This window comes from Tenebrio molitor, chromosome 5, assembly GCF_963966145.1.
Source record: "Tenebrio molitor chromosome 5, icTenMoli1.1, whole genome shotgun sequence".
In the NCBI taxonomy this organism is placed as follows: domain Eukaryota; kingdom Metazoa; phylum Arthropoda; class Insecta; order Coleoptera; family Tenebrionidae; genus Tenebrio; species Tenebrio molitor.
In genome coordinates, this window is record NC_091050.1 from 7,162,909 (window position 1) to 7,187,061 (window position 24,153).

Here is a 24,153-nt window from a genome sequence, read left to right on the forward strand (position 1 = left end):
TTGTTTGGCAGTAGCAATTGACAGCTAGTAATAAAACAAAATGGAGTTGACAGGCTTGATATGTGAAATGTCTATTTGTAGACTGTGTGGCGAAGAAAATGTAAATGGAACTGAACTATTTTCCACTAAAGAAAATGAACCAGATTTAAGCGAGCTTGTCAATAAATATTTACCCTTAAAGGTAAGCTTTAATTACAAGCGACGGAACCTGCTTTGATTCCTTTATTACTTGCTGTGAATTTTTGCGGGAAATTTAAGTTGGAATATCATTGCAGGTTGAAAATGACAACAAATTTCCGACGAAAATCTGCCCGGGATGTAACATACAACTGGAAGCGACGAAGTCGTTCATGGACTTGATAGTGGAAGGACAAGTAAAATTAAGGCAATTGTACAAACTTCAACAAGATAAATTGTATCGGCAAGAAAAGCAAAGAATACAACTGGAAGAAGCTTTGAAGAATGTCAATCCTAACTCAAGTGTGGACACTTACACAATACAGTCAGATGAAACTGGTGAAAAATTTGTTATACAAAGTATTACCATTATAACATAACTTTTGTGATTGCTTACTTATTGCAATTGTAGTTTTCTCACAAGGTCCTTTATTTCCTCCTGATCATGAATTATCTTTAAAAGCTGAAGGACTTACTAAACCTAGAAGAAAGCGGGGAAGGCCCCCAAAACCACCACAAACAACAAATAAAGAAGATGAAGCATCAACTAGTTATGACAAAGAAACAGAAAAGAATGAAGATAAGGCTGAACAATTTGATGACACTATAGAAGATGGAAAGAGAAAAAGAAGAATCAAAGTCCCTACTAGATATTCTGAGGCTATACAAGGCAAAGAGTTGGATAAGGTGTTCAAGCAAGAAGGTGTTATAGATGAGGAATCTATATCAGATGAAGAGGATGCAAATTTAGAAGAAGGTGAAAATTCAAATAAAGTTGAAGAGGTTATTGGGCGGTTAGAGACAGAGAATGGGGAAGATTTAGGACAGCCAATTATCATAAATAAAACTTTGCATAGGTCAAGACAGAAAAATAAAAGTGGTAAGGTTTATTATAATTATATTGTGCAGGTGTTTGAAATAATGTGACATGAAGTTTTTTGTAAAAAAAAAATACTAAAAACAGTCAGTATGTATTACAGAATGTTCTTTAGAAAAAAATTTCTTCATCTTAAGTACATACATAGTTACAAAAAATCAAACTCTGTGAGGATATTAAAACACTTAAAATTTTTTGGTTTTTAAATTGATTCAAATTTGGTGTGACGCGAAAAAGTAAATTTCGTAATTTTTTATCAAAGATACATAATAACAAAATTACGGCGTGATGCAAATATTTTAGACCACAATATATAGATACCAGATTCATTGATGATTTTAATAGGTGCAGGTGGGCAGTCAAAAAGGCGACGAAAATATCAATGCGAAATCTGCGGTCGAGAATTTTTGCACCACGGAAGATACGAACTACATAAAAAGATGCATGAGGTGGAGTACAGTTGTGCTCACGAAAACTGTAACTTTGAATCAGATAACAGGAAAACGCTAGACCAACACCACAAAGATGCTGGTCATTACGGTCTTGTAATATCAGAAAAAGTTGATAAATATGTAAGTTGAAACTTATGTTTGTCTAAAAATCGTTTTTACAAGGTACTTACATAATTGCATTTTCAGGGAACTCTTCAGCTACCAACAGACCTGAAAACAACGCAATCTCTTCTGAAGCAAGACCAGACTGACAAAGTTAACAACACTGTAAATAACAAAAAAGAGTTTCTGTGTGAGAAATGCAATAAAAACTTTTCCTGCAAGCAAAATTACGAGGTCCATCTGAAAGCCGTTCATGAAGGCGAACGTCCATTTGCTTGTGAACGGTGTAATAAACGCTTTTCTTATGCCAATAGTTTGAAAGTGCACCTCCTTCAGCATTTTCCAAAGTCAGGCGCTGATGACGAAACTAACGCACAATATAAATGCCCATCGTGCCCCAAAAGTTTCCGCCATCCTAGCAGTCTACAGTACCACAGAGACTCGGAACACACCAACGGAAGAAGGTCATTGCTTTTAACACAATTTATCTATATTTTCTTAATACGTTTTTTTTTCGATTTCTGAATTAATTTTACGCGTGATCAAAAAGCTTGACTTCAGATGCAGACAAGCCTTTTGATGACGCATTATCGTAAGATGTCACAAACGTGCTTTTTCTAATACAGATTCGTTTGCAACAAGTGTGATAAACCATTTAAGCATCGCCAGCTACTTCAGCGCCACCAACTCGTCCACTCAGATGAACGACCTCATCGGTGCATTCACTGCAACTCCGCTTTTAAAACCCGCGCTAATCTGATACACCACACCAGAACGGTTCACGCGGGACAGCGAAATCATTGGTGTTCCCAGTGTGACAAAGCTTTCGCTCACAAAACAGCACTCAAACTTCACCAACGATGGCATGCTGGAGTGCGACCCTATCAATGCGATTTCTGCAAAAAATCTTTTTCACAGAAAGGCAATCTTGCCGAACACAGGAGAATCCACACTGGAGAGAAACCGTACCAATGCGATCATTGCGGCAGAGCTTTTACCACGTCTTCACAATTTAGGTTGCACAAAAAGAGACATTTGGATGAGCGACCGCACAGGTGCGAATACTGCCCGAAAAGTTTTCTCCACAAAGTCACTTTGAGATGTCATATGAGGAGGCATTTTGACGAGCGACCTTACAAGTGCCAACATTGTCCAAAAACTTTCCCGGAAGCTTGGGCTTTGAAGAAACATGAAAGATTGCACACAGGAGAAAAGCCTTACAAATGCGATCAGTGTTCTAAAGCTTTTGCAGACAGTTCAAATTTGGCGAAACATCGCAGAACACATCGAAATTTCAAAGGTATAATCTTTCAAGCGCGAATAGAAAGGAAAAATTACTACAAGCTTTATTTCAGATAAACAAATGCTTTTTGTGACCTATGAAAAAGAAGGAGGCGACGCCATTGTTACTTATATTGAGCCTCAAGACCCTGTAGTGATAGAATCAAAACAAATTGTAAACGTCACTGAAGATGTTGAGAATGTGAAAACTATACAGTTTCAACAATTGGTGGATCCTGAAGGCAATCCTATCAGTTTCATCACGCAAGATGGGCAGCAAGTAAACGTTGTGACTAGTACTGAAGACGGCGAAGAAAACATTCAAGGACTGCTTACTGATGGAACTTTGGTCCCAATCAGCTTAACTACAGTGCCAGATAAAACCAGATCTGTTATGACGCAGATAGAAGATTCCACTCAGGTAATTCCAAAGTAACTAAAATTAAGTCACAAATAAACTGTTACTGATTTACAGAAAACAATTGACGTGCCTATTGAAGGACAGCTGTTGACAAATAATATACAATTTTTATCAGATGACGATTCCAAAGTTCACAACAACATCCAGTTTGTTACTGAAGATAATCAAAATATGTGTCTGGTTACCACATACAACATTGAAGATTCAATTAATCCCCAGTATCTTAATATGCCTTAACGAATTGGTGACGAATAGGTGTTAACATAATAAACAAAATTTGTGTAATATACTTTATATTTGATCGTATTTATAACTTGTATAATTGTTTCCATGATTGGTGGGTATATTTTTCAAGTTGCCAATCTCATATGTAGATATTTATTACACAAGCATTTTAATAAAAAAATATAATAAAAAAAACCGCTCAAATATTTTACGAATAAACATAACAGTAATAAGCAAGAGCACATTTAGGATGGCGTAAAGCGAATCTAATTACTATTAATAGTAAAATTTTGGGTGTAATCGTATTCAATGGTTGGTATAACTGATTGCATGAATTTCAAGAATATGATAAGATACATGTGAACCCCCAATTCACCTCCACCCTCAGTTACTGTTTCAATAATGCTTTTCATAACTTCAGCATGTCTGGAATAATTTCACCGTTTTATAAATCATTCGTTGTGTTAAAACTGTACATACCTGCATGGATGAACTGACGCCATCTTTGGAACACTTAAGTGAGGATGAGTCTCCATGGTAACAGTCTTCATCGCATAATCCTTGCTGACGTCTTGGTACAGCTCTTCAACACTGAGTGGTTTGTGGTGCTAACAGATGCAAAATAAAATAAAGAAAACATTTGGAAAAATAGTACATATATCAAAAAACGAGTTTCATAAGAAAGTGTTTTTTCATGAGTCCAAGTTTATAAAATGAGTCGCGAAGTCCGAGTTTTATAATGGACGAATGGAATAAACGCCTTATGAAACGAGTTTTTTTATACTATTTTTTTCTATTTTGCACCTATTAAGCTGTTTTTAAATCAAAAGTAAGAATTTTAAAATTCTGGTGAATTTTATGATTGGCAAAAAACAATTGAAACACTTTGGGATATTCGCGCGTATTGGCTGACACTGGCAGTACCAACATGATAACCGTAAATTGTACTATCGCTATTATAGAACCGCTTTCAGCTGTTATGAACGCAAAATAGAAAGATATTTTACCTCATTGTAACCAGTTAACCATAACCTTGGAGTCTGATAATATTTGTCATATGTAATGTGTAAATCATATGTGCGAGTATGAATTATTTCACCATCTTCATCTGACCCTTTGACTTTAACTGATGATGTGGGCTGAATCACTGTAGTAGCCTAATTAATGTATTGTAATAATAATTCTCTTCATGAAGTTGTTTAATTACAAACCTGTTCATCATCTAACATGCCACTTTCTTCAAAAGCTTCCATGTCAGCTGCTTCTTCATCATCTTCATCTTCATCATCATTCTTCTCATCATTTAAAGCTGCTTCCTCCATGCTGTCCCCCTAAATAAATACTATATTTTCTCATCCATGAAAAATAATTTTAACCATACCTTAGAATTGCTTAGGGTCATTTCTGAAATTTTCTCCTCTACCACAGCTGTGGTCTGATCTTGATCATAATGATGAGTATCTACCCATCCATTATCAGCATCATCAGACACAATAATTCTTTCCAACTCTTCTGAGTATTCCATTTGTTCACATCTTCTTGTACAGGGTACATTTCTAGTTACTAAAAATTGTTTATCTTTAGGTAAATATGGTTTGCTTTTGCTCTCATCTCCTGCTGCCCACTGCCATGTGGGACAGTGGTGTACCAAGTGGTCTCCAGCAGCTACAAATTCTTCAGGTGTTAAGACTCCAGTTTCTCTAAATTTGGATTCCTGTCATCAAAAACAAATAATTTTGTTGGACACGTGGTTGTGTATTGTACTTTGAAACAAATGAAGTAAATACAAATTCTAATCACTTTAATTGTTGCCAGCTCTGTTTATTTCGACGGAAACGTACCTTTAAGACTGGAGTCAAATATTCGGCCACTCCAAGTGCCGTCCCTTTTACGCTATTAATCACGTTCTGCATTTTTACGTACAACTATAATCCAACTATTTCACTTTTTTACTGAACTTTTTGCAAAAATTTATAATCCATACTTTTGAGGTTATCGATCGCTCGTTAATAATTTGACAGATGACAGCGGCGCTGATGATTTGACAGAAGTGACAGAACCCAGCTGATTTTACGAGATTGTCTTCACGTCACGACTTCCATTGATATTCTATTTATTTAGCATCTAAATGTTTTACACTGTGGTTTTACCCCTAGTTTTACCTATTTCACCAGTCATCGTCTTCCCTGTTTATCCACGATTTATGGCCGATTGAAAAGAATGTTTTTGAAGTTATATCATTAATGGCTTTTTTATTACGTCTGGTACATGTAGTGGCGTGTGGAAATTTATTTTTGAACTTTTACTACTTTTTATAAATCCGGGTGTCGGAATAAAACTAACAAGGTGGGTAATGAGAGAGAGATATTTATCAATCGATTCATACATTCTCAAAATTGCCATAAAGATAAAAATGTCACAGTTAGAAGGGACTGTTGTACAGCCGCCCGCAAAAGAATCGAGCCGACCCTCTGCAAGGAAATAATCACCAATCCATATTTCGACAAAGGGACCTGACGACTGTCGTAAACTCATAAATCTAATCTCCAACATTTTCAGGCATTTCGATATACGAGGACAGTACCATTAGTTTTTGTCCATTATTTAAACGGTGTTGACTGACAAATGAAAAACTGTAGAGTTTTTATTGTGCATTTCAACGTTTAATGACGAATATAATTCGGTTGCATTTTTTTTAAATTGTCATACAATGACGTTTATTGGTTAAAAAATCGTATGATTACGAATAACAAATAAACAAAAATTAATACGCTAAAAAGATTTTCACTTATAATCTCCCAAGTGAGTAGATTTATTATCGAAAAAAAATTCCAGTTATTAATCTACTCACAAGGGTTGATTCGATAAGAAAATCGCACGACACAAAGAAAAATTTAAACAAAAACCATATAATTTTCCTTATATCAAAATCCCAAATTTTCTATAGTCGTCTTTGGAATGTGTTCTGTCAACCGCATAAACAATAAATTGTAAAATGTGTCATTCAGGTTTTGGAGTGAACGCACCATTGGTATAAAAACACAAATAACGGTAAGATTTAAACAACTGATTTGTGATTCGTAATCCGCAGTGCGTTCACAATCGACACTTCTACGACAAATTTGACCGGAAATTTAAATGAAGATAGATGAAATTCAAACAAAAAATACAAAACGAAGCAAGGCCAATGTGTGGTGCCAGTTTCAACAGTTCTTAAAAGAGCCCAATGTCAAGTTGGATAGTTCCTTGATTCTACTATGCTGTTGAAGGGGTGGACTGGAAACATGAAACGCAAAAATGGGGCAATTATGAAGAGGCTGTTATAAAACTAATGTGAAAATCCACAGCGAAACTGTTAAAAGAAAAATTATCAAAAAATTACCGCTTATTAATTTTGCTTGGGTATGTAACATATAAAATATCAGAAAATTTTTGAGTTGCTAGGCAGTTATTAAAAGTTCTAATTCATTCATTAGCTGATTTTGAGTGCCGTGCGATTTTCTATTGAAATCTTAAAATAAAGAAACTCCAGCTAGATTGCAAACTATGACATTAAACTTGAGTTTTTTTTTTAAGTAATAGAGAAATTTGCTATAAATAAACCTATGTACAAAAAAGTAAAAATTAAATTAGATTACCACCAAAATAAATAGTAATACATAGTAGATATTAACAGCAAACTAAACATTCTTCCTGGTGAAATCTAATACAACTATCCATTTTACCCAAGACTGTAAAATCTTGCCTGGCTGAACCGGGGATTTCCGTCAGCGACAAATAATGGTTGTCTTGTTAAGATTACCTGTATTCTGTATTCTAAAAATCTCGATTTTCAAAAATTTAATTTTTTGTTCGACACTGTCAGAATTTGAGAAATTTCTCCTGTGCGAGCGGATTTTGATAAAGGTCACAACTTGTCAAAAGGAAATGTCAAGCTAATTTTAAAGATTTTAAGCGATTTTGAGCCTTTAAGGGGCTCGTCGAACAAAAAAACGTTGTATTAAACTACTATTTTACATTATACCGGGTGCCCCAAAATTCACGGAACAGCTTAGCAGTACGTTGTTAAGTAGTCATTAAAATACATATCAGGTAGAAATGTTAAAAAAAAAATCAATCTTCTTTTTCCAAGGAGAAATGGACCTATTCGTTACAGTAAATGTGGCAATATTTTTTAATATGTAGTATGTAGTTTATTTAACGAGTTCGTGTGCAAATTGGACTTTTTTTGGTATGAGTGGGCCCACAATTGAAAAGTTGTGACATTTATCAAAATCTGTTCACACAGGAGAAAATAATTCTCAAACAAAATAGTTATTTTTATATTAAGTGCGCGAAGAAAGTGTTTTTTGTGCATGAAAAGGTCTTTTACGCCGAGACGAAGGTCGAGGCAGTATAAGCCTTTGAATGCACAAAAACATCTTCGCGCACGAAATATAAACAATATTTTTTCTATAATTGATTAAAAAAATTGAAATTAAAAATTCAAATTTTTGAAGGAACTCTGAAGTTTCAATGCAGTGACCATGTTGCTAGGTAACTAATAAAAAACAGTGCGTGAAACGAAAAACAGAAATAGTCGTATGCGTGAAATTGCATTTCACACACTGTTTTGTATGGTTTCTATGGTTTCGATCTTACTAACAATGCAAAAAAAATACACGTCAGAAAATGACCCACTTCAGGCACAGATAACTATGCGTGAATTTCAATTTTTTGAATCAATTATAGAAAAAAAAAAATTCTATGTATCCCAATAGTCTGCAAATATTTCATTTATGTTGTATCCATGGCTATGAGAGAGAAAAATCAAAGCCATGTTTCCATACGTTATTTGAAGTAAAACGAACAAAAAATTACTACTTGTAAATGCTGGAAATAATAAAGAAAATAATTGTAAACCTGATTACAGTCGTTCAGAATTGTTATGCCACTTGCTAGTAAAAGACAAACCGAGAGGACTAATTTTGATTTCTATTTATTTTATTCGAACAACTTACCTAACAACCACACCTTTCAGCTGAAGAACAAGAAAACAAACAATATCAAAAACAAAACAGCAACAAAACAAACAAAAAAGAATCATCACACAATTAAATCCATGTGATTTCAATTGAATAAATGATTTGTTATCTAACTGCATTTATATTTATTTCATTCATACATAACCAAATTTAGCAATAGCGAAGCATTGCCCGGTGCTAGTAATTTATAAAAAAAATACCTAGAGACCAGGCCCGCGCTAAAGGGCAAATCGATGATTTTCGGTAAAGAAAATTTTTCTGCCTGGGAATTCCATTACAAAACAACTTGCCACAGGTAGTTCGGGGAAGGGTTTAGTTACCTACATATTTACAAATTGTTTCTTGTAGTAATTTTAGTTCAGTTCAGTGTGGTTTGCTTTGTTGAATAAAATTATGTTTTAAAATCCGCTTTTGGTGCTTTTATTTTCGCTAATAAGAACACAAGTAGTGTAAGATACAAATAAGTTTCATTAAAAATTAAATGGCACAATTGTTCACTATTTCTGTTGCGTTTCTTTAATATTGATCTTAATCAATTTTCGATCGTTACACATGAATTATCATTACATGGGATAAAATACTCGTAGTTAAAAAATAAATAAGACTTAGATAAAAGCAGACATTCACTATTTTGTAATCGGTATACCAAAATTTACAACTCTGTCATAAAACCCTCGATGGTATGAAAGCAAGACTCTCCGTTTACGGCACCTAACAGCTAGAACTTGTTCAAACAGTAAAAGAAACATAAGCCCTGATTAATTTATTATACCTGACGATTATTTCACGATTATTGAGATTCTTATTTACGTCTGAAAATTTTATTTAAAATATGTTTGGCCATTTTAACCTCCCCGCCCCAATGTTGTTTTAGTTTTGTTTAATAAAGATATTTTACCTCTGCAAATTTACCCAGAATTTTCTTAAATATTGTAACGATCCATTTTGTTACGTTCATTATTACAATAATTTTGATTTTAGTTACATATTTAAGTATTTTTTCTATTAAGCACACCGGTTATTTCGATTGTGTATCATTTTATTGAAGATTCAACTCATCATATTAAAATCAAAAATTTCGTTAACGTCTATCCATCACTGTAACTCTTTCTCTAAAATAAATTGGTGATTATTTTTGAAAGCAAACTCTTTATAGTAACTAATAAATACGTTTCACATTTTTTAAAATCATGCGAATTGTGTCAATTTGTTGTAAAAATGCATAAATCGGGATTGGGAATGGCATCACCTTTGCAAATCAATGCGATGTTCAAGTCAATTGTTATATTACTACAGCGTGATCAACAATGACTGAGTCTGTTGGCAATGAAACAATTGAAAATACTGGTGATTTTTGTCTAGTAATTGGCACTGACCACGCACTGACCGGATTTTTTAACTTGAGATGACATTAAACACATTCTTGGTTATGCAGGTTATGTTTATACTATTACAAAAATGAACCTTCGTTGGTAAATTTTAAATTTGCCAAATTTCATTGTTACCAACAGACTCAGTCATTCTTGATCACCCCGTACTTACTGATAATTATTTTATTTTATTAGCTCTATAATTCAATTTTTTGGAGACATGGTTTCTATTATCTGTTACAAAACTAAAAAAACCACCAACACTGGATTACGTAGAAAATACAACCTACAACGTTGTATGCTTACAGTTGATTTTTGACATAGGGGAAATAGAAATATTTGGTTACAGTGATGTCAATGATACCTTATGAAAACTATAAATAAAAATTCGATTTGTTGTAATCTTGTGTTATTTAAAAGATTTCATTGTTTTTACGGCACTCACTTTTTGACATAATAAAGAGATCGATCAAAAGGTCTAGCTGGCATCCTAGTAATATAAAAGTTATCATTTGGACATTTAGGCCCAGTTTATTCACCCAGTAAATTTATCTGGCCAGTAGTTGCTATGATTTAGAATCTGCTATTGGTAGATCCACGGTAATTATCAAATAAAGTTACTTGAAGGTGAATAAACTGGGCTTTAGTGTAATTTTAATTTTACCAACTTAATTCAACAGGTGGTAGTTTTTAAATTTCAGCAGCGCTAATACACATATTTTTATAGTTTTACTAAACGTCGGCCGTTACAAATCACATTTATTGCAATCGAATTAAATCAATAATTTTTAAATATAGAGACAGACAAACTCTAGGGATATCTAAGAAAAGAAACATTTTTAATTCAGAAGCGTCTAAGTAATGACCAAAAATTAATGAAACAACCCTCGTATACCAAACTGTCCGAAATAGTTGCAGGCTAGATTTACGAGTTTATGAGAGGTGATTATTCCCTTGCAGCCGGGTAGGCTCGATTCTTTTGCGGGCGGCTGTACCCCACAAAAGATCTCATAAATCCTGAAGCCACTTAAAGCAAATAATACGAAAACCAACAATGTTTAACGTAATTAACATAATCTGTAAGATTATGAGGATTTTATCTGAAATCGGAGTAGTTTTTCATTCATTCCATTAAGGTCAAGGATAGAATTCAAATTTTAAATTTCAACGGTACCTATTTACAAATAGATTAGATTCTGTCCGAAAATTTTTTTGAGTGCATTGCTGACAAGGCAATTTTGTCAGCACGAAATACAATTTTCAGGATATGAATCTATCTACGGAATTTATGCAGAGGGATATTCGGCAGGAAAATCGCATGAATACATTAACCGTCATTGAAGGATAAAAAAATGTATCTCAAGTTTTTTAAAAATATCAAGACTGTAGAATTTGAACTTTTATTTATTAAAATGTCGTAATTTGAATAAAAATTTTGCAATTTTTATTATTCACAGTGGAAATATTTTTCTTTACACCTAGAGTTGTCAAAATTCTTTCCGGAAATATTTTATGTAGGTATCTATTATCCATGGTTTTGGTTATAATCATGGTTATAACAATAAACGTCGGTTTCTCATTGGATATTGGAAAGTATTAGATTCATGAATGCGATTTTCAAGTTAATATTTTTCAGAGATATAATTTACCGTGAAACCAACCGTACAACAAAAACAATCATTGCTTTTCTAATTAACGGTTTAACTACGATCGCCTCTATTAGAAATATATGTAAAATGTGTTACACGTAAGTACGGGAGCAAAAGCATAATTTGAACAATGCTCGGTTAGGTATACATATTATCGTAGATTTCTAATCTTGACAGTTATTTACGATGGGCTAGACGCCAGGCCGGGCCTGTAGTGGCAGTGGCTTACGTTTCGGTGTGACCTTGATGACGTGAAGTTAATTGTATCCACACGAAGCAGGAACGAGAACTCCTCACGTTCACGTTCTGTCTTTGTACACTCGACAAGGTATGTAGTGCACGTTTGTATCCCCGATTTTTGTTGTTTAGCTCAACCGGAAGCTTCGGCTTTTAAACAATGTGATAAATACTCATCATTACATATCGATAAAAAATGTTATCAAAACCGGAAAGTGCGTATTATCAGTGAGAGGCTTTATCGTGAAAGGAGGCGTGCCCGATGCCCTACATTCTGGTGCGCGGTAATTTGGCGGCCTACGGACAGCGTTACCCCTGGCGAGTACTCGTCTCCGGCCTCAAAGCTGCAGATATCGAACAGCTGAACCGATTCTCCTCTGGGGGCTATTGCGATGATTGTACGATCGTGTACATGCAACACCCTTGCGTTATTCTGACGGCCCTGGAAGTGTTGGGGTACAAAGTGGTCGCCTCGTCGTCCACCTCCATCAAACAGGACTACAACGAATACATGTGGACGATGCGCAAGGACTTTGCCGAACCGGAGCCTCCCGTCTCTGATGTCGCTGCGTCCGCCGAGCTTAAAGAAGATTAGCGTATCTATCCCTGAGTACTCAGTTATCAATCAGACAACATGGAAATACCAGCGAGTTTGTTGATGTCGTCGGGGACGTATGCCTACGTGGCTGTGAAGGCGTCTTTGCATGCCGCTGATAGTGCAGTGTTTGGCCTCAATGAAGACGAAACTATCGCTTTAGTGAAAAGGTTTGAAAACTACAAGAAAGACGTTATCAACGGAATTTTATTGAAAGCATCTCCCTTGCAAGTTGTGAATGCGTTGGGACAATTGGGATATCGGGTTGTTGGGACCACAGGAGAAACCGAGATCGTTTGGACATTACAGCGTGATGTTTAACAATTATAGTGCCGTGTGTGTGTGAAAATTAATAGTATACCAACAATAAACTTCATAAAACAACTACTTATTACTAAACGCAAAGTAAACTATCCAAATTTGATTTATAAGGTGAGTGTGACAATAAATGGACCACACAAATTATTTAATAGAAATCAAGTTCTACCTAATACTAAACAGCACTAAACAGCGTCATATGTGTCATATTTTGTTTTATAAAAGAAAATACATCCTAAAAGGTCAGAGAAAGGTTAGTTACTTATATCACTTTGTTATCAACAGTCCCAGCCATTCTCAACCTTGCATCTTACTTGTAGCAATTATTTACCATAGAGGACGCCACATGGCACAGACAACAAGCTCTAGATTTTAATAAATCTTTGAGCTTTTAATCTGATTAAATACTTCGTTTCATGTATTGGTAAATTGTAAGAAGGTAAAATACAAGTTTTTTTATAAAACAAAATAAAATCTCCGTTTAACTCTTTTTTTACGTGATGCCCTTTTTGCGCTGTAAGATTCCAGTCGGGTTTTTTGTTTGACAACGTGGAGTGTTTACACTTGTCAGTAACACCTATGAATAGATTCACAAGTGATTTAATTGGCATTCAACAACAGTAAATTTGGTCCTTGACGCTGTTGTGTAAATGAATCTTGTTTGTTTCAGAAAAATTGCAATGTGCGAATGCGGTGGACATTCAGGATCATCAAATTCAGTATCTCAGTCTTTAGATGAACTAGAATTTGAACGCGGATTATGGTATGCAGCTCAGTACGGCGACATAGATAGAACGTCACATTTGTTGGATAAGGGTTTTTGCGTGGATAAAAGGGATGCGGCGGGTTACACGGCTCTGCACTATGCCGCCAGAAACGGACACTTGAACGTTTGCAGGCTTCTTCTGGACAAGGGTGCTTGCGTTGATGCTGTCACTCACCAAGGAAAAGCCACACCTCTTCACAGAGCCGCCACTGTAGGTAACTTCGGATTTGTCCGGTCGCTTTTCACTCTAGATCTGTCAATTTTTCCTCCACAGGAAAATTTGAAATAGTCAAGTTTCTGATCGAGAGGAGGGCGAACTGTCGTTTGAAAGACGCGGATGATAAAACAGCTCTGCACAGAGCCGCCGCAAATAAACATTTCGATGTTTGCGAGTATCTGTTGAAGATGGAACCTAGCTTAAAAAATGAAGTGGACATCCATAACAAGAGACCAGTGGACTATGTTCAAACTACTGAACTGTTGACATTACTTGACTAAAAGATATACTATATTTTATACTGCTATATCAGGGTTAATTTAAATTTAATTACATAATCACCAAATTCATATATTCACTTTGTAATTTTTGTACCTAACTGTTTAGTGTAATGACTAGTTAAGTACAATACATGAGATTAATAAAGGCTGCACTCACACACATGCAAAAGGTTAACTTTTATGTGATTATGAATTGTTGATGCAATAATTTGTATCATATCCTCGCGTTCGCGCCCACGTTGGACGTCGAGATGTTGACATAACTAATGTAAGAACAAACAATAAAAGGTCCAATGACATCTGTTTTTATTTGTAGCGACGGGAAACTGTCGTGTTTAATTCGTGTCTTTCAACTTTCATTTTCTTGCGTGACGGCGAGTTGATCAAAGAATTAAGATATATCAACGGTGAACGATTAATCACTGTTGGGTGGTGATATTAGCCGTTCAAATGATATAGTCGTCTTTGTATAACTACTTAAAAACTTTATTGTATGACAAAATGTTGATGTACAAGTGTTAAGTACCAAGGATAGTGGTAGACTCTGGTTTTTACCGCTATATCTCGACTTAAATAAGAGTGGGTGATTTCACCCCTCTCACAAAGAAAGTAGGCAGGACTACCTGCTACAGTACCTCTTTCTAACAATAACATTCAAAATTACATTATTTTGTACATATACCGCCCCCCTTGAAGGCACGGACTTCAAAAATATTGGAATTAGCAAAGATCGAACATGGTTATTAGAAAAAGGATTGTTACATAATAAACATGACAAAAAACATTAAAAAATACAAACATTGAAGTCAATTGTAAAAAAAAGGGTTAATGCATAATTATAACAAATATTTACACGATACAAACATAGTCTATTCATTCGCTGGCAGAACGCACACCTTTCGCGTGGCTCTTTTGAAGATGCCATTGACAGTCTTTACGGACACTACGCGCACAACACCGTCACTTCCGGGATGAAGTTCTACGATGCGTCCCAATTTCCATTGTAGTGGCGGCGTGTTGTCCTCAACTAGAATCACCATGGAACCAACTTCCAAGGCGGGGGTGGACGGTCTGGAACCGGAACCACGGAGCTGCTTGGAACGATTGATGTTTTGAACAAGGTACTCCCTTTGCCAGCGGTGCCAAAAGTGCTGCCTCATCTGTTCCACTCTTTGCCATTGCGTCAATCGGTTGATCCTCGTCGTCGTAAGATCTCTTTCGCTTATAGAAGTTAATGGCTCTCCGATGAGGAAGTGACCAGGGGTTATGGGATTAAGGTCATTAGGATCGTTACTCAGGGGACACAAGGGTCTGGAGTTTAGGACTGCTTCAATTCTTGTTAACAGGGTATACAATTCTTCGTAGGAAAGCACGACTTCTCCAATTGTTCTCTTTAAATGACCTTTAATGGATTTTACGTTTATTTCCCAAATACCGCCCATGTGCGGGGATCTGGGGGGAATGAAATGCCACGAGATACCCTTATTAGCCAGATTTTCTGTAATTTGACTAAATGAAGCTGACTTTAGAAATGTTCTTAGTTCCAGTAATTCTCTATTGGCGCCAACGAAATTTGTAGCATTGTCCGAATAAAGATGGTACACATGACCACGTCTTGATATGAAGCGTTTTAGCGCATTCAAAAAGGTTTGAGTCGTTAAGTCACCAACTAGTTCTAAATGAACGGCTTTAGTTGAAAAACAGACAAAGACGCAAATATATGCCTTCACAGTACGCTTACTGCGACCACGACATTCCTTGATGTAAATAGGCCCGGCATAATCTACGCCACTGATTGAAAATGGTCTGGTTGGTTCGACACGGGATTTGGGCAAATTACCCATAATAGGATACATAACGCTTGGTTTGACTTTAAAACATTGCAAACACTGGTGCAAAATCTTGCGTACCACACTGCGTGGAGAAATTATCCAAAAATTTTGACGTAACGCGGCTAAAGTTCCCTGAACACCAGCGTGCAGTTGCTCAATGTGCACGTGTTTGACTAATGCCTTAATCAAATGGTGATCGTTTGGTAGCACGATGGGATGTTTGACATCGTAAGTTAAGGATGAGTTTTGCAACCTACCTCCCGCGCGAATTAAATTATCATTCTTGTCGAGAAAAATATTTAAGCACAGTAAACGTGATTTCTTGTTAATCGGTTTGTTTTGTTTAAGGCAAGCTAATTCATCGTTGAATGCAACTTCTTGAATTAAACGCATGATGGCCTTCATGGAATCTTTTAATTCTTCACATGTTAAAGAACTAGAGATTTGCCTTTGGTTTGGCTTCCTACAATTGTTGATGAACCGTAATACCCATGACATTACGCGTTCAGTTTTTTTGTAATTTGAAAATTTTGTAAGAAGCGGTAGTTGTCTTTCGCGAGAATGAATATTGGTCAGAGTGACAGTTCGCCGTTCTGGAATTTCAATATCCGAAAGATTTACGTTAGATACGGGCCAAGTGTCGTTGTTTTTTGACAGCCAATCAGGACCGTTCCACCACAGTTTATTAGTTTTGAGTTGACCAGGTAAAGCACCTCGGCTTAGTACATCCGCAGGGTTACTTTCGCTTTTGACATGATACCAATCTTTCGCATCCGTTAGCGTTTGAATTTCGGAAACTCGATTTCCTACAAATGTTTGTAAGTTTGAAGATGTAGCGTTTATCCATGCCAGAACGACTGTGGAATCTGTCCAGAGAAATTGCTGATCAATTTTGACATTTATCGTTCGTAAAACTGTATTAAATAATCGCGACAACGTTAAGGCGGCACACAGCTCCAAGCGTGGTAACGTAACAGCGCGAAGAGGAGCCACACGAGATTTAGCGCAAATTAAGTGAACTTGATGATTGCCACTATGATCAGTTGTTCTTAGATAGACAGCAGCGCCATATGCGATTTGTGATGCGTCACCAAAACCATGTAGTTGCACCTGTACGGGGCTTGATTTTATTATGTTTCTGGGAATTTCGATTTCGTTTAAGTGAGCGAGTTCTTGCAAGATCTTAACCCATGCACAATAAATAGTTTCAGGTAATAGATCGTCCCATCCAATTTTCAAACTCCAGCATTGTTGAAGGATTATTTTTGCTTTTACTACTACTGGCGCCACAAGACCCAATGGATCGAATACCTGGGCAGTTTTAGACAGGATTTCGCGTTTTGTTAGTCTTTTCGGAATGTCGCACTGTTTTACCTGATAGCGTAACGAATCGTGATTAGGATTCCAAAAAAGCCCTAACGTTTTAGTGTAAGCATCCTTATCGAAACTGACGTTGAGATTAGGCTCGTGACTATCTGGAATTAATGCAGGATGATTGGCGGCCCATTTACGTAATAAGAAACCACCATGAGCTAAAATTTGAATTATTTGATCTCGTAAAGTGATTAGGTTTTCAAGTGAGTCTCCTCCCGTCAGAAGATCGTCTACGTAAAAATCCTGTTGAATTGCTTTAGCGGCTTCCGGGTAGTGATTTACGTTTTGAAGAGCTAGTTCTTTAAGACATCTTGTTGCTAGAAAACTGGCCGGTTTTGTACCGTAGGTTAGAGTGGTTAATCTATACGTTTTTAGCGGATCTTCGGTGTTCTCGCGCCAAACAATTCGTTGATAGTCACTGTGATCGGGATGTATTTCTATCATACGGTACATTTTAGCTATGTCCCCGTTTACGACGTATTTAAAAGTTCTGAATCTCAACAAAATTGCAAAAAGCTCTGGCTGGATTGTAGGTCCTGCCATAAGATTGTCATTTAGACTTAATGCATCAGCTGAGCGAAATGACGCGTTAAAAACAACTCTTAACTTGGTCGATGTAGAATCCTTGAGTACCGCGTGATGGGGCAAATATGTACAGTTCGGTTTATTTAATTCGCAACCCGGAACTTCCTCCATGTGACCCAAAGAGATGTAATCCCGCATGAATTGCACATAATCTGATTTTAGTGTAGGCCTTTTGTTTAGGTTTCGTTCCAGATTGTTAAAAAACTTTACAGCACTATCGCGGTTTGACTTGAGAATTGGAGGATCATTTTTTAATGGCAGTTTAACAAGAAACTTTCCGTTTGTTTGTCTGCACGTATTTTGAATAAAATGTTGCTCGCACATAATCTCTTCATTTGAAAAGCATTTTTGTTCGGAAGGGTTGCTGCATTGTTCTAGTTCGAAGAATTTCTGCACCTGGTTCTCTAAAATGTCGGTTACCGACGTTAGAGAAAGCGAGCAGGTGCTTGAGCTATTGTTATTGTTCATATTTAGTGACCCACCCGCAATGAAACCTAAATGGGTATTTTGCAGCATTAGTTTGTTATGGTTCTTCAGTGTTATTTCCTTGCGGTCTTGACATAAAAGGTTCCAAAACAAATCAGCCCCGATAAGTAAGTCTACTGGTGCAGTTTCTAAGAATTTCGGATCGGCTAGCTGTAATTCCTTTGGAATATTTATTGCAGACATGTTTATGGTCACCAGGGGAAGATTTTCGGTTATTTTTTCCAGAACAAAACAACTTAAGTTCGCCGAAAACTTATTGTACTGAGACTTGATGTTTACCTGGACGGCCTGTTTGATGTTCGTCGAAATTTGACCAATTCCGCCAACGGTTATATTTACGGCTTTCTGCTGTAGACGTAATTTTTTGGAAAATGATGACGTAATATAACTGTTCATGGACCCTGCATCCAGGAGAGCTCTACATTTATGTGACTTATTATTACGATCTTCTATGAGAACGATCGCGGTTGATAACAAAATAATTGATGATTGGGACCTCATAGAATGAGCGTTTAAACTTTCTACCTGTGCTGGTGTTTCATTGGTTTGCGTGATTTGTCTTTCTTTGTGAAGCAGCGTATTGTGGCTTTGATTGCATTTACGGCATTTGAATTTGGACTGACAGTTGTTAACAAAATGATTGGTTCTTAGACAATTAAGACATAACTTCAGGTTTCGAGCTTGAGCGTTTCTTTCCTCTACATTTAATTTTGTAAATTCATTGCACTGAAAGATTGTATGATCGTCATTTTTACAAAATGTACAATGTAGTTTGTTTGTGGCAACATAAGATGTAGTGCTTCGTTTTTGTGACATATTGTTTTTTGCATTATTGTGATTCGGATTGACGTTCGATTTGGGGTGCAATAGATTTAAGGATTCCAACAACTGACATTTCTTTTCTAAAAATTCGATCGTTTGACCGTAAGTTGGAACCTCGTCGGTTAATGTAGCCTGCCATTCTCTTGCAAGATTGTCGTCTAATTTGTCCACAATTATTACGACTAGAAGAGCGTGCCAAGTATCAATCGGTACTTCTAGCTGTCTTAACGCGGCAACATTTGAATTCAACGTATCTAAAAAACACCTAAGTGACGAATGCGAGGCTTTAATTACTTGGGGTGCCTTTGTGATGGCTATTATGTGATCGTGAACGATCAGCCGTTTGTTGCAGAACCGTTTCTTTAAGATATCCCACGCTACATTATAATTTTCTGATGACACCGTTAATGACTCGACTGCTCGCAAAGCTTCACCAGATAAACATGATCGCAAATATTGGAAACGTTGACAGTTGTTTAGCATGTTGTTTTCGTCTTCAATAATGGATTTAAATGAATTTTGAAATGACAACCATTCCTTATAGCAACCAGTGAAAGATTTTAAATTTAAAGTTGGCAGATTCAATTTGATTGATTGATCACGATTAGAGCAATGTGAATTAGCGCTGGAACAACTACCGTTAGGATTCGCTGTGGCCGCAGTGTGCGGTGGAGGCGTCGTTTGTCTAATTTTTGTTTGAATTGATGATAATACATCGAGATACTTTAAATCAATTTCGTCGCGGTCCTGAGTCTGTGTCTCAATCGCCTCTGATGAAAGATCGAGTGATTCAATTTCAGTCTGTACCTCGTCATATTCTTTGAATATTTGTTCGATGAATGTTTTTCTAGTTTCTAGTGGAGACACATCATTATCATTTGATTGAAAATTAGACACAAAGTTCTGAATACGCGTAATTCTAGCTTTTAATGAGGTTCTTTTCCTTTTTAGAGCCTCTAATTTGGCAATTGATTCATCTAATAAGGATGTCTCGGGCATAATGATTGATTTGATTTACGTGGTCGAGATGAAAATTTGCGAAATTAGGAACAATAGAAGAAGTCGTACGTAGTAATGCAGTTTGGAAGGGAAATTGAAAGGATTGAGAGCCACTAACCTTTGTTGATGTCTTGAGTGATGATCGCTTCGCTGCTACCCAATTCGGTGACTATTCGTGCTGCCCTTTTGCCCTTGCTGAAGGTGACGAAATCGTTGCTGCCCTCTGGGTGTCGAAACTGTTTCTTGAATTGTTGTTGTATTACACTTGTTATTACACTAGACGACCGTCGTGTGATATGGATTTAATCATCCGGCTCGAAGGACCAAAATTATGAACGATTAATCACTGTTGGGTGGTGATATTAGCCGTTCAAATGATATAGTCGTCTTTGTATAACTACTTAAAAACTTTATTGTATGACAAAATGTTGATGTACAAGTGTTAAGTACCAAGGATAGTGGTAGACTCTGGTTTTTACCGCTATATCTCGACTTAAATAAGAGTGGGTGATTTCACCCCTCTCACAAAGAAAGTAGGCAGGACTACCTGCTACAGTACCTCTTTCTAACAATAACATTCAAAATTACATTATTTTGTACAAACGGAAAGAGGTATTTTTAGCTGGAATTTGAAATTAAGTAAAACAAAAGATCGTTATCTGCTCAAGTTACGAGAATTAATATTTTATACAAAAATTTATTTTTATTTAGAACACTAAAATATCACAAAATTAATAAAATTTATAATATTCAATATTCTATAATATGTATATATTAAATTGACTAGATTATACAACATATCTATAATAAAACAAGGAGGGAATGCTATAATTTCTATACTTACAGGCGGTACAGAAATGGAGGCTTATATTTTATGTTTTGATTTTTGCACTTGTAAATTTATATTCTTTTTTTTGGATTTGTACAAACAATCCAAAATAAAAAACTGAACTGAAGACTTGACGGATAACTGATGTCGCTTATAAGCTTTGTAAAATACAAAATTTATTTTCATAAAAAACTTAAGAAAGTTTTTACGCTTTAAATTTAAAAATGCATAGATCTGGAATTCTTACGTTTGTTACAAAGTCTCAAAATGACATCATCTCTTCGTTTTTTGGTGTGTACCCATTTTCCGGCAGCCACCTGTAAACTAATAAAAGAGGGCCGTCTTTAGGCTGTATTACTATTCCAAGGGCACTAAATTTCTTGTTTTCCATTAACATTAATCCATAAATTTCTACACATCAATGGTCCTCCTTTTTGAACATCTACATCCATATTTTAATACTTAAGCCCACACTACGTAAGACAAATTGATTTGTCCGAATATTCGTATAATACTTGTTACATTAATACATAAGAGATCTGCATAAATTCACATCTTTAAGGCTTCACAGAATTTCCAATGCCAAATACCGCTGTAACCACACCGGCAACGGAAGTCTGCTAATTTTACTGATGAGATGTCGTCCCAAACTTCTCCTGATTTTGATTCTGCATATTTCCCTCAGGTGCAAAGGTGTGCTTTTAATGTGAACTAAAAAATCGTGCACGGGATCGTCCGGTTGGCTCTTCAACGAGTTTAAATCGAAAGCCATATTGGCCAAATCGAACCCGGAATAAACTATCAACTTGACCAAATCAAGATTACCGTGTCGTTTAGCTAAACTCAAGTTGTCGAAGTAAGCTCGCTCGTCCCTTACATTCACGTCAACGCCGTGTCGCACGAGGGCGTCGGCTCCGTAAAGGTTTTCCAAAATAATTGAATAGAAAAGAACACTTCCCTGGTAGCTTGTTGCGTTCATGTCGGCATCGTAAGACACAAGTAGATCGATTAACTGTTCCAAGCTTCGTTTTTCGCGGATGTCTTGGACGCAAATGTGGAGTGCCGTCATGCCGTTGATGTTGTTCACTGCGTTGACGTTAGCATCTGCCACAAAAAATTAAACAAAACGTGTAAAACCCAACTACAAGGTCGTTGCCCTTGAGGATTCAGTTGTGATCGAAAATCAATTACACAAGATTCTCCAACGGTTCAACGTAAAAACAGCACATATTATGCAATGAATTTAAAATAAATAAACGAAATAATTTCAGTCAAACTTTTTTTTTATGAACAGACCTGAATTAATAATGGATATCTATTATTTTGTAACAACCTACGCTAAAAAATATTAACAAAAAACACATCGCAGGTACAGCAAAAATCCCCTTAGCTAAACTTACCATGTTTTAGTAAGTATTTCGCCACCGTTAAGTTTTTTCTGGAGCACGCCACCATCAAAGGTGTGTTCCCTTGGTCATCTCTAATATTCAGAAGCGCTCCCGCTTCATGAAGAGCCCTCACCATCTCCGCATTGTTGCTTCTGGCGGCCGCGTGTAACAAATAATGTGACTGGACGACTCTAGCCCCAGCATTTAGCAACATCATAGCAATGGGAGTACAATCGTTCCATACTGCTCTTCGTAGAGGTGTAAATCCCGCGGCGTCTTCTTGATTCAATCTAGCTCCATTCTTTATCAACAACAGTACTGCACTCTCTCTAGACCCCAGCACCGCTAAAGAGAGCGGTGAACGTTCCTTCATGTCAAAAACATTGATGTCAGCTTCATTCTCTATCAACACTTGCATGATTTCAATGTAGCCATGTTGTGCTGCAACATGCAATGGAGTTCGACGTTCCCGACAAGTACAGTTTACATTAGCACCCTTATCAACTAAGTAACGCACTAGAGGCAGATGGCACTTGGATGCAGCTATATGTAAAGGGCTTAGGGAAGCTGCATCACTCTGATTTATACTGATTTCATTGAAAGTTTCAACAAGATAGCGCACTAGTTCCATGTTGCCTGATCTTACAGCATAATGAAGTACATTTTTTCCATGACTGTCAAGTCTAGCAATATCATTGTCTGGAGACTTTAACACCAAAGAACTTCGATTCAGAATGTTAGCATACCATTGGTAGATGTTCATATCTGATGGTTCCTTTTCAGGCTCCACTGTAGCATCTTCATTTATTTCCATATCCCACTCAAGACCCTCCATTCCTTCAGGTGTGGGACCTTCTCCAAAGTCAGTTTCTTCAATATCTTTGCGTACAACAAAGTAACCAATATTTTTGTACTTTCTTTCAGGATTATTTAAATCTAGATGTAATAAAGCTGGTTTTGTGCTAATATCGCCCTTTATGTTAAAATCAATACTGGAGCAATTAGAATAGTCAATCAACATCTTTACAGTTGAGAGATTCCCAGTTTGGGCTGCCATTCCCAAAAGAGTCATTCCAGTTGAACATATTTTGTTGATGTTCACACCTAATAAGTGATGTTTAAATTATTACACCCCATCAAATGCAATTACATACCACTTTTTAAGTAACACTTTAGGCATTTTATATCATTTTGAACAATGGCATGCATCAACAACTCATTTAAACATTCCATGATTTACTTTGTATCATCTAATTGTAAACATGATTTAATTTTTTAATTATCTTCCTGGGTTGCTACGTTTTCAGCCTGCCCTGCATTACGAGCGATTGCTAAAATTACAATTTAATCGAATTCGAACTCCATTGCTCTCTCTGTTTAATTTTGACGTTTCGCACTTTGTTGACAGGTTGACATTTAAAAATCTATTGCTAATGTCACACAAGCCGTTATGAAAAACAGTGACTTTTAAATTCTTATGTTGGTGGTCTTAATTTATACGATTGGTTCATTTTATTTTTATTAAATATTATGAAAAAATAGTCATAACAAATGTTATTTGTTGTACGAAAATTTGATTTGCGTCTTCACAATTGCGTCACATTTGTTTTGACAAGACACAAAGGAATGGTGTAAAATGTGAATTTTTTATTTCGATGGTTATCACATCGGGCCATCGAATAAGTCTACACTTTTTCAAGCAGAGACAACATTCGAAGAACACATTTTAGGAAATATGAAATGACATTGGGGAGTATTCTGTAACTGCTCCGCTAAATTTTAAAGGGCGTTAGATTAAGTAGTCATAGCAATGACCAATCAGGGCTTGAAATTTTAAATTTTAAAC

The 24,153-nt window shown here is 36.2% G+C and overlaps 6 protein-coding genes across 9 annotated transcripts; 3 read left to right on the forward strand and 3 right to left on the reverse strand.

Annotated features, from left to right (window-relative positions):
• Positions 1-3,616, forward strand: LOC138131513 (zinc finger protein 271-like). Its single transcript, XM_069048570.1, has 8 exons — positions 1-181; positions 276-537; positions 590-1,057; positions 1,400-1,626; positions 1,693-2,072; positions 2,235-2,908; positions 2,964-3,310; positions 3,365-3,616. The coding sequence occupies exons 1-8, from the start codon at positions 41-43 to the stop codon at positions 3,545-3,547; spliced, it is 2,682 nt and encodes an 893-aa protein (XP_068904671.1). The 5' UTR covers positions 1-40; the 3' UTR covers positions 3,548-3,616.
• Atg3 (Autophagy-related protein 3) lies at positions 3,587-5,605 on the reverse strand. The gene is made up of 6 exons (XM_069048575.1): positions 5,377-5,605; positions 4,917-5,249; positions 4,747-4,866; positions 4,543-4,692; positions 4,016-4,143; positions 3,587-3,961 (listed from the first exon to the last, which is right to left on the reverse strand). Exons 1-6 carry the CDS (start codon positions 5,446-5,448, stop codon positions 3,802-3,804), a joined length of 963 nt encoding a protein of 320 aa, XP_068904676.1. The 5' UTR covers positions 5,449-5,605; the 3' UTR covers positions 3,587-3,801.
• A 142-nt stretch (positions 5,606-5,747) lies between these two features.
• LOC138131517 (ankyrin repeat domain-containing protein 39) lies at positions 5,748-14,291 on the forward strand. 4 transcript variants are annotated; one of them, XM_069048579.1, is made up of 3 exons: positions 5,748-5,881; positions 13,399-13,709; positions 13,769-14,291. In XM_069048579.1, the coding sequence occupies exons 2-3, from the start codon at positions 13,409-13,411 to the stop codon at positions 13,990-13,992; spliced, it is 525 nt and encodes a 174-aa protein (XP_068904680.1). In that variant the 5' UTR covers positions 5,748-5,881; positions 13,399-13,408; the 3' UTR covers positions 13,993-14,291. The 4 variants fall into 4 exon arrangements, with proteins under 4 accessions (XP_068904680.1, XP_068904678.1, XP_068904677.1 ...); XM_069048577.1 differs by lacking the exon at positions 5,748-5,881 and adding an exon at positions 11,761-11,906; XM_069048576.1 differs by lacking the exon at positions 5,748-5,881 and adding an exon at positions 12,700-12,842.
• LOC138131518 (uncharacterized) lies at positions 11,913-12,551 on the forward strand. The gene has a single exon (XM_069048580.1). It carries the CDS (start codon positions 12,078-12,080, stop codon positions 12,408-12,410), a length of 333 nt encoding a protein of 110 aa, XP_068904681.1. The 5' UTR covers positions 11,913-12,077; the 3' UTR covers positions 12,411-12,551.
• Positions 14,292-14,861: 570 nt separating the features above from the next.
• Positions 14,862-20,090, reverse strand: LOC138130265 (uncharacterized). The gene has a single exon (XM_069046694.1). It carries the CDS (start codon positions 20,088-20,090, stop codon positions 14,862-14,864), a length of 5,229 nt encoding a protein of 1,742 aa, XP_068902795.1.
• Positions 20,091-20,771: 681 nt separating this feature from the next.
• LOC138131514 (putative ankyrin repeat protein RF_0381) lies at positions 20,772-23,743 on the reverse strand. The gene is made up of 3 exons (XM_069048571.1): positions 23,462-23,743; positions 22,320-23,411; positions 20,772-22,023 (listed from the first exon to the last, which is right to left on the reverse strand). Exons 1-3 carry the CDS (start codon positions 23,538-23,540, stop codon positions 21,485-21,487), a joined length of 1,710 nt encoding a protein of 569 aa, XP_068904672.1. The 5' UTR covers positions 23,541-23,743; the 3' UTR covers positions 20,772-21,484.
• Positions 23,744-24,153: the final 410 nt, after the last annotated feature.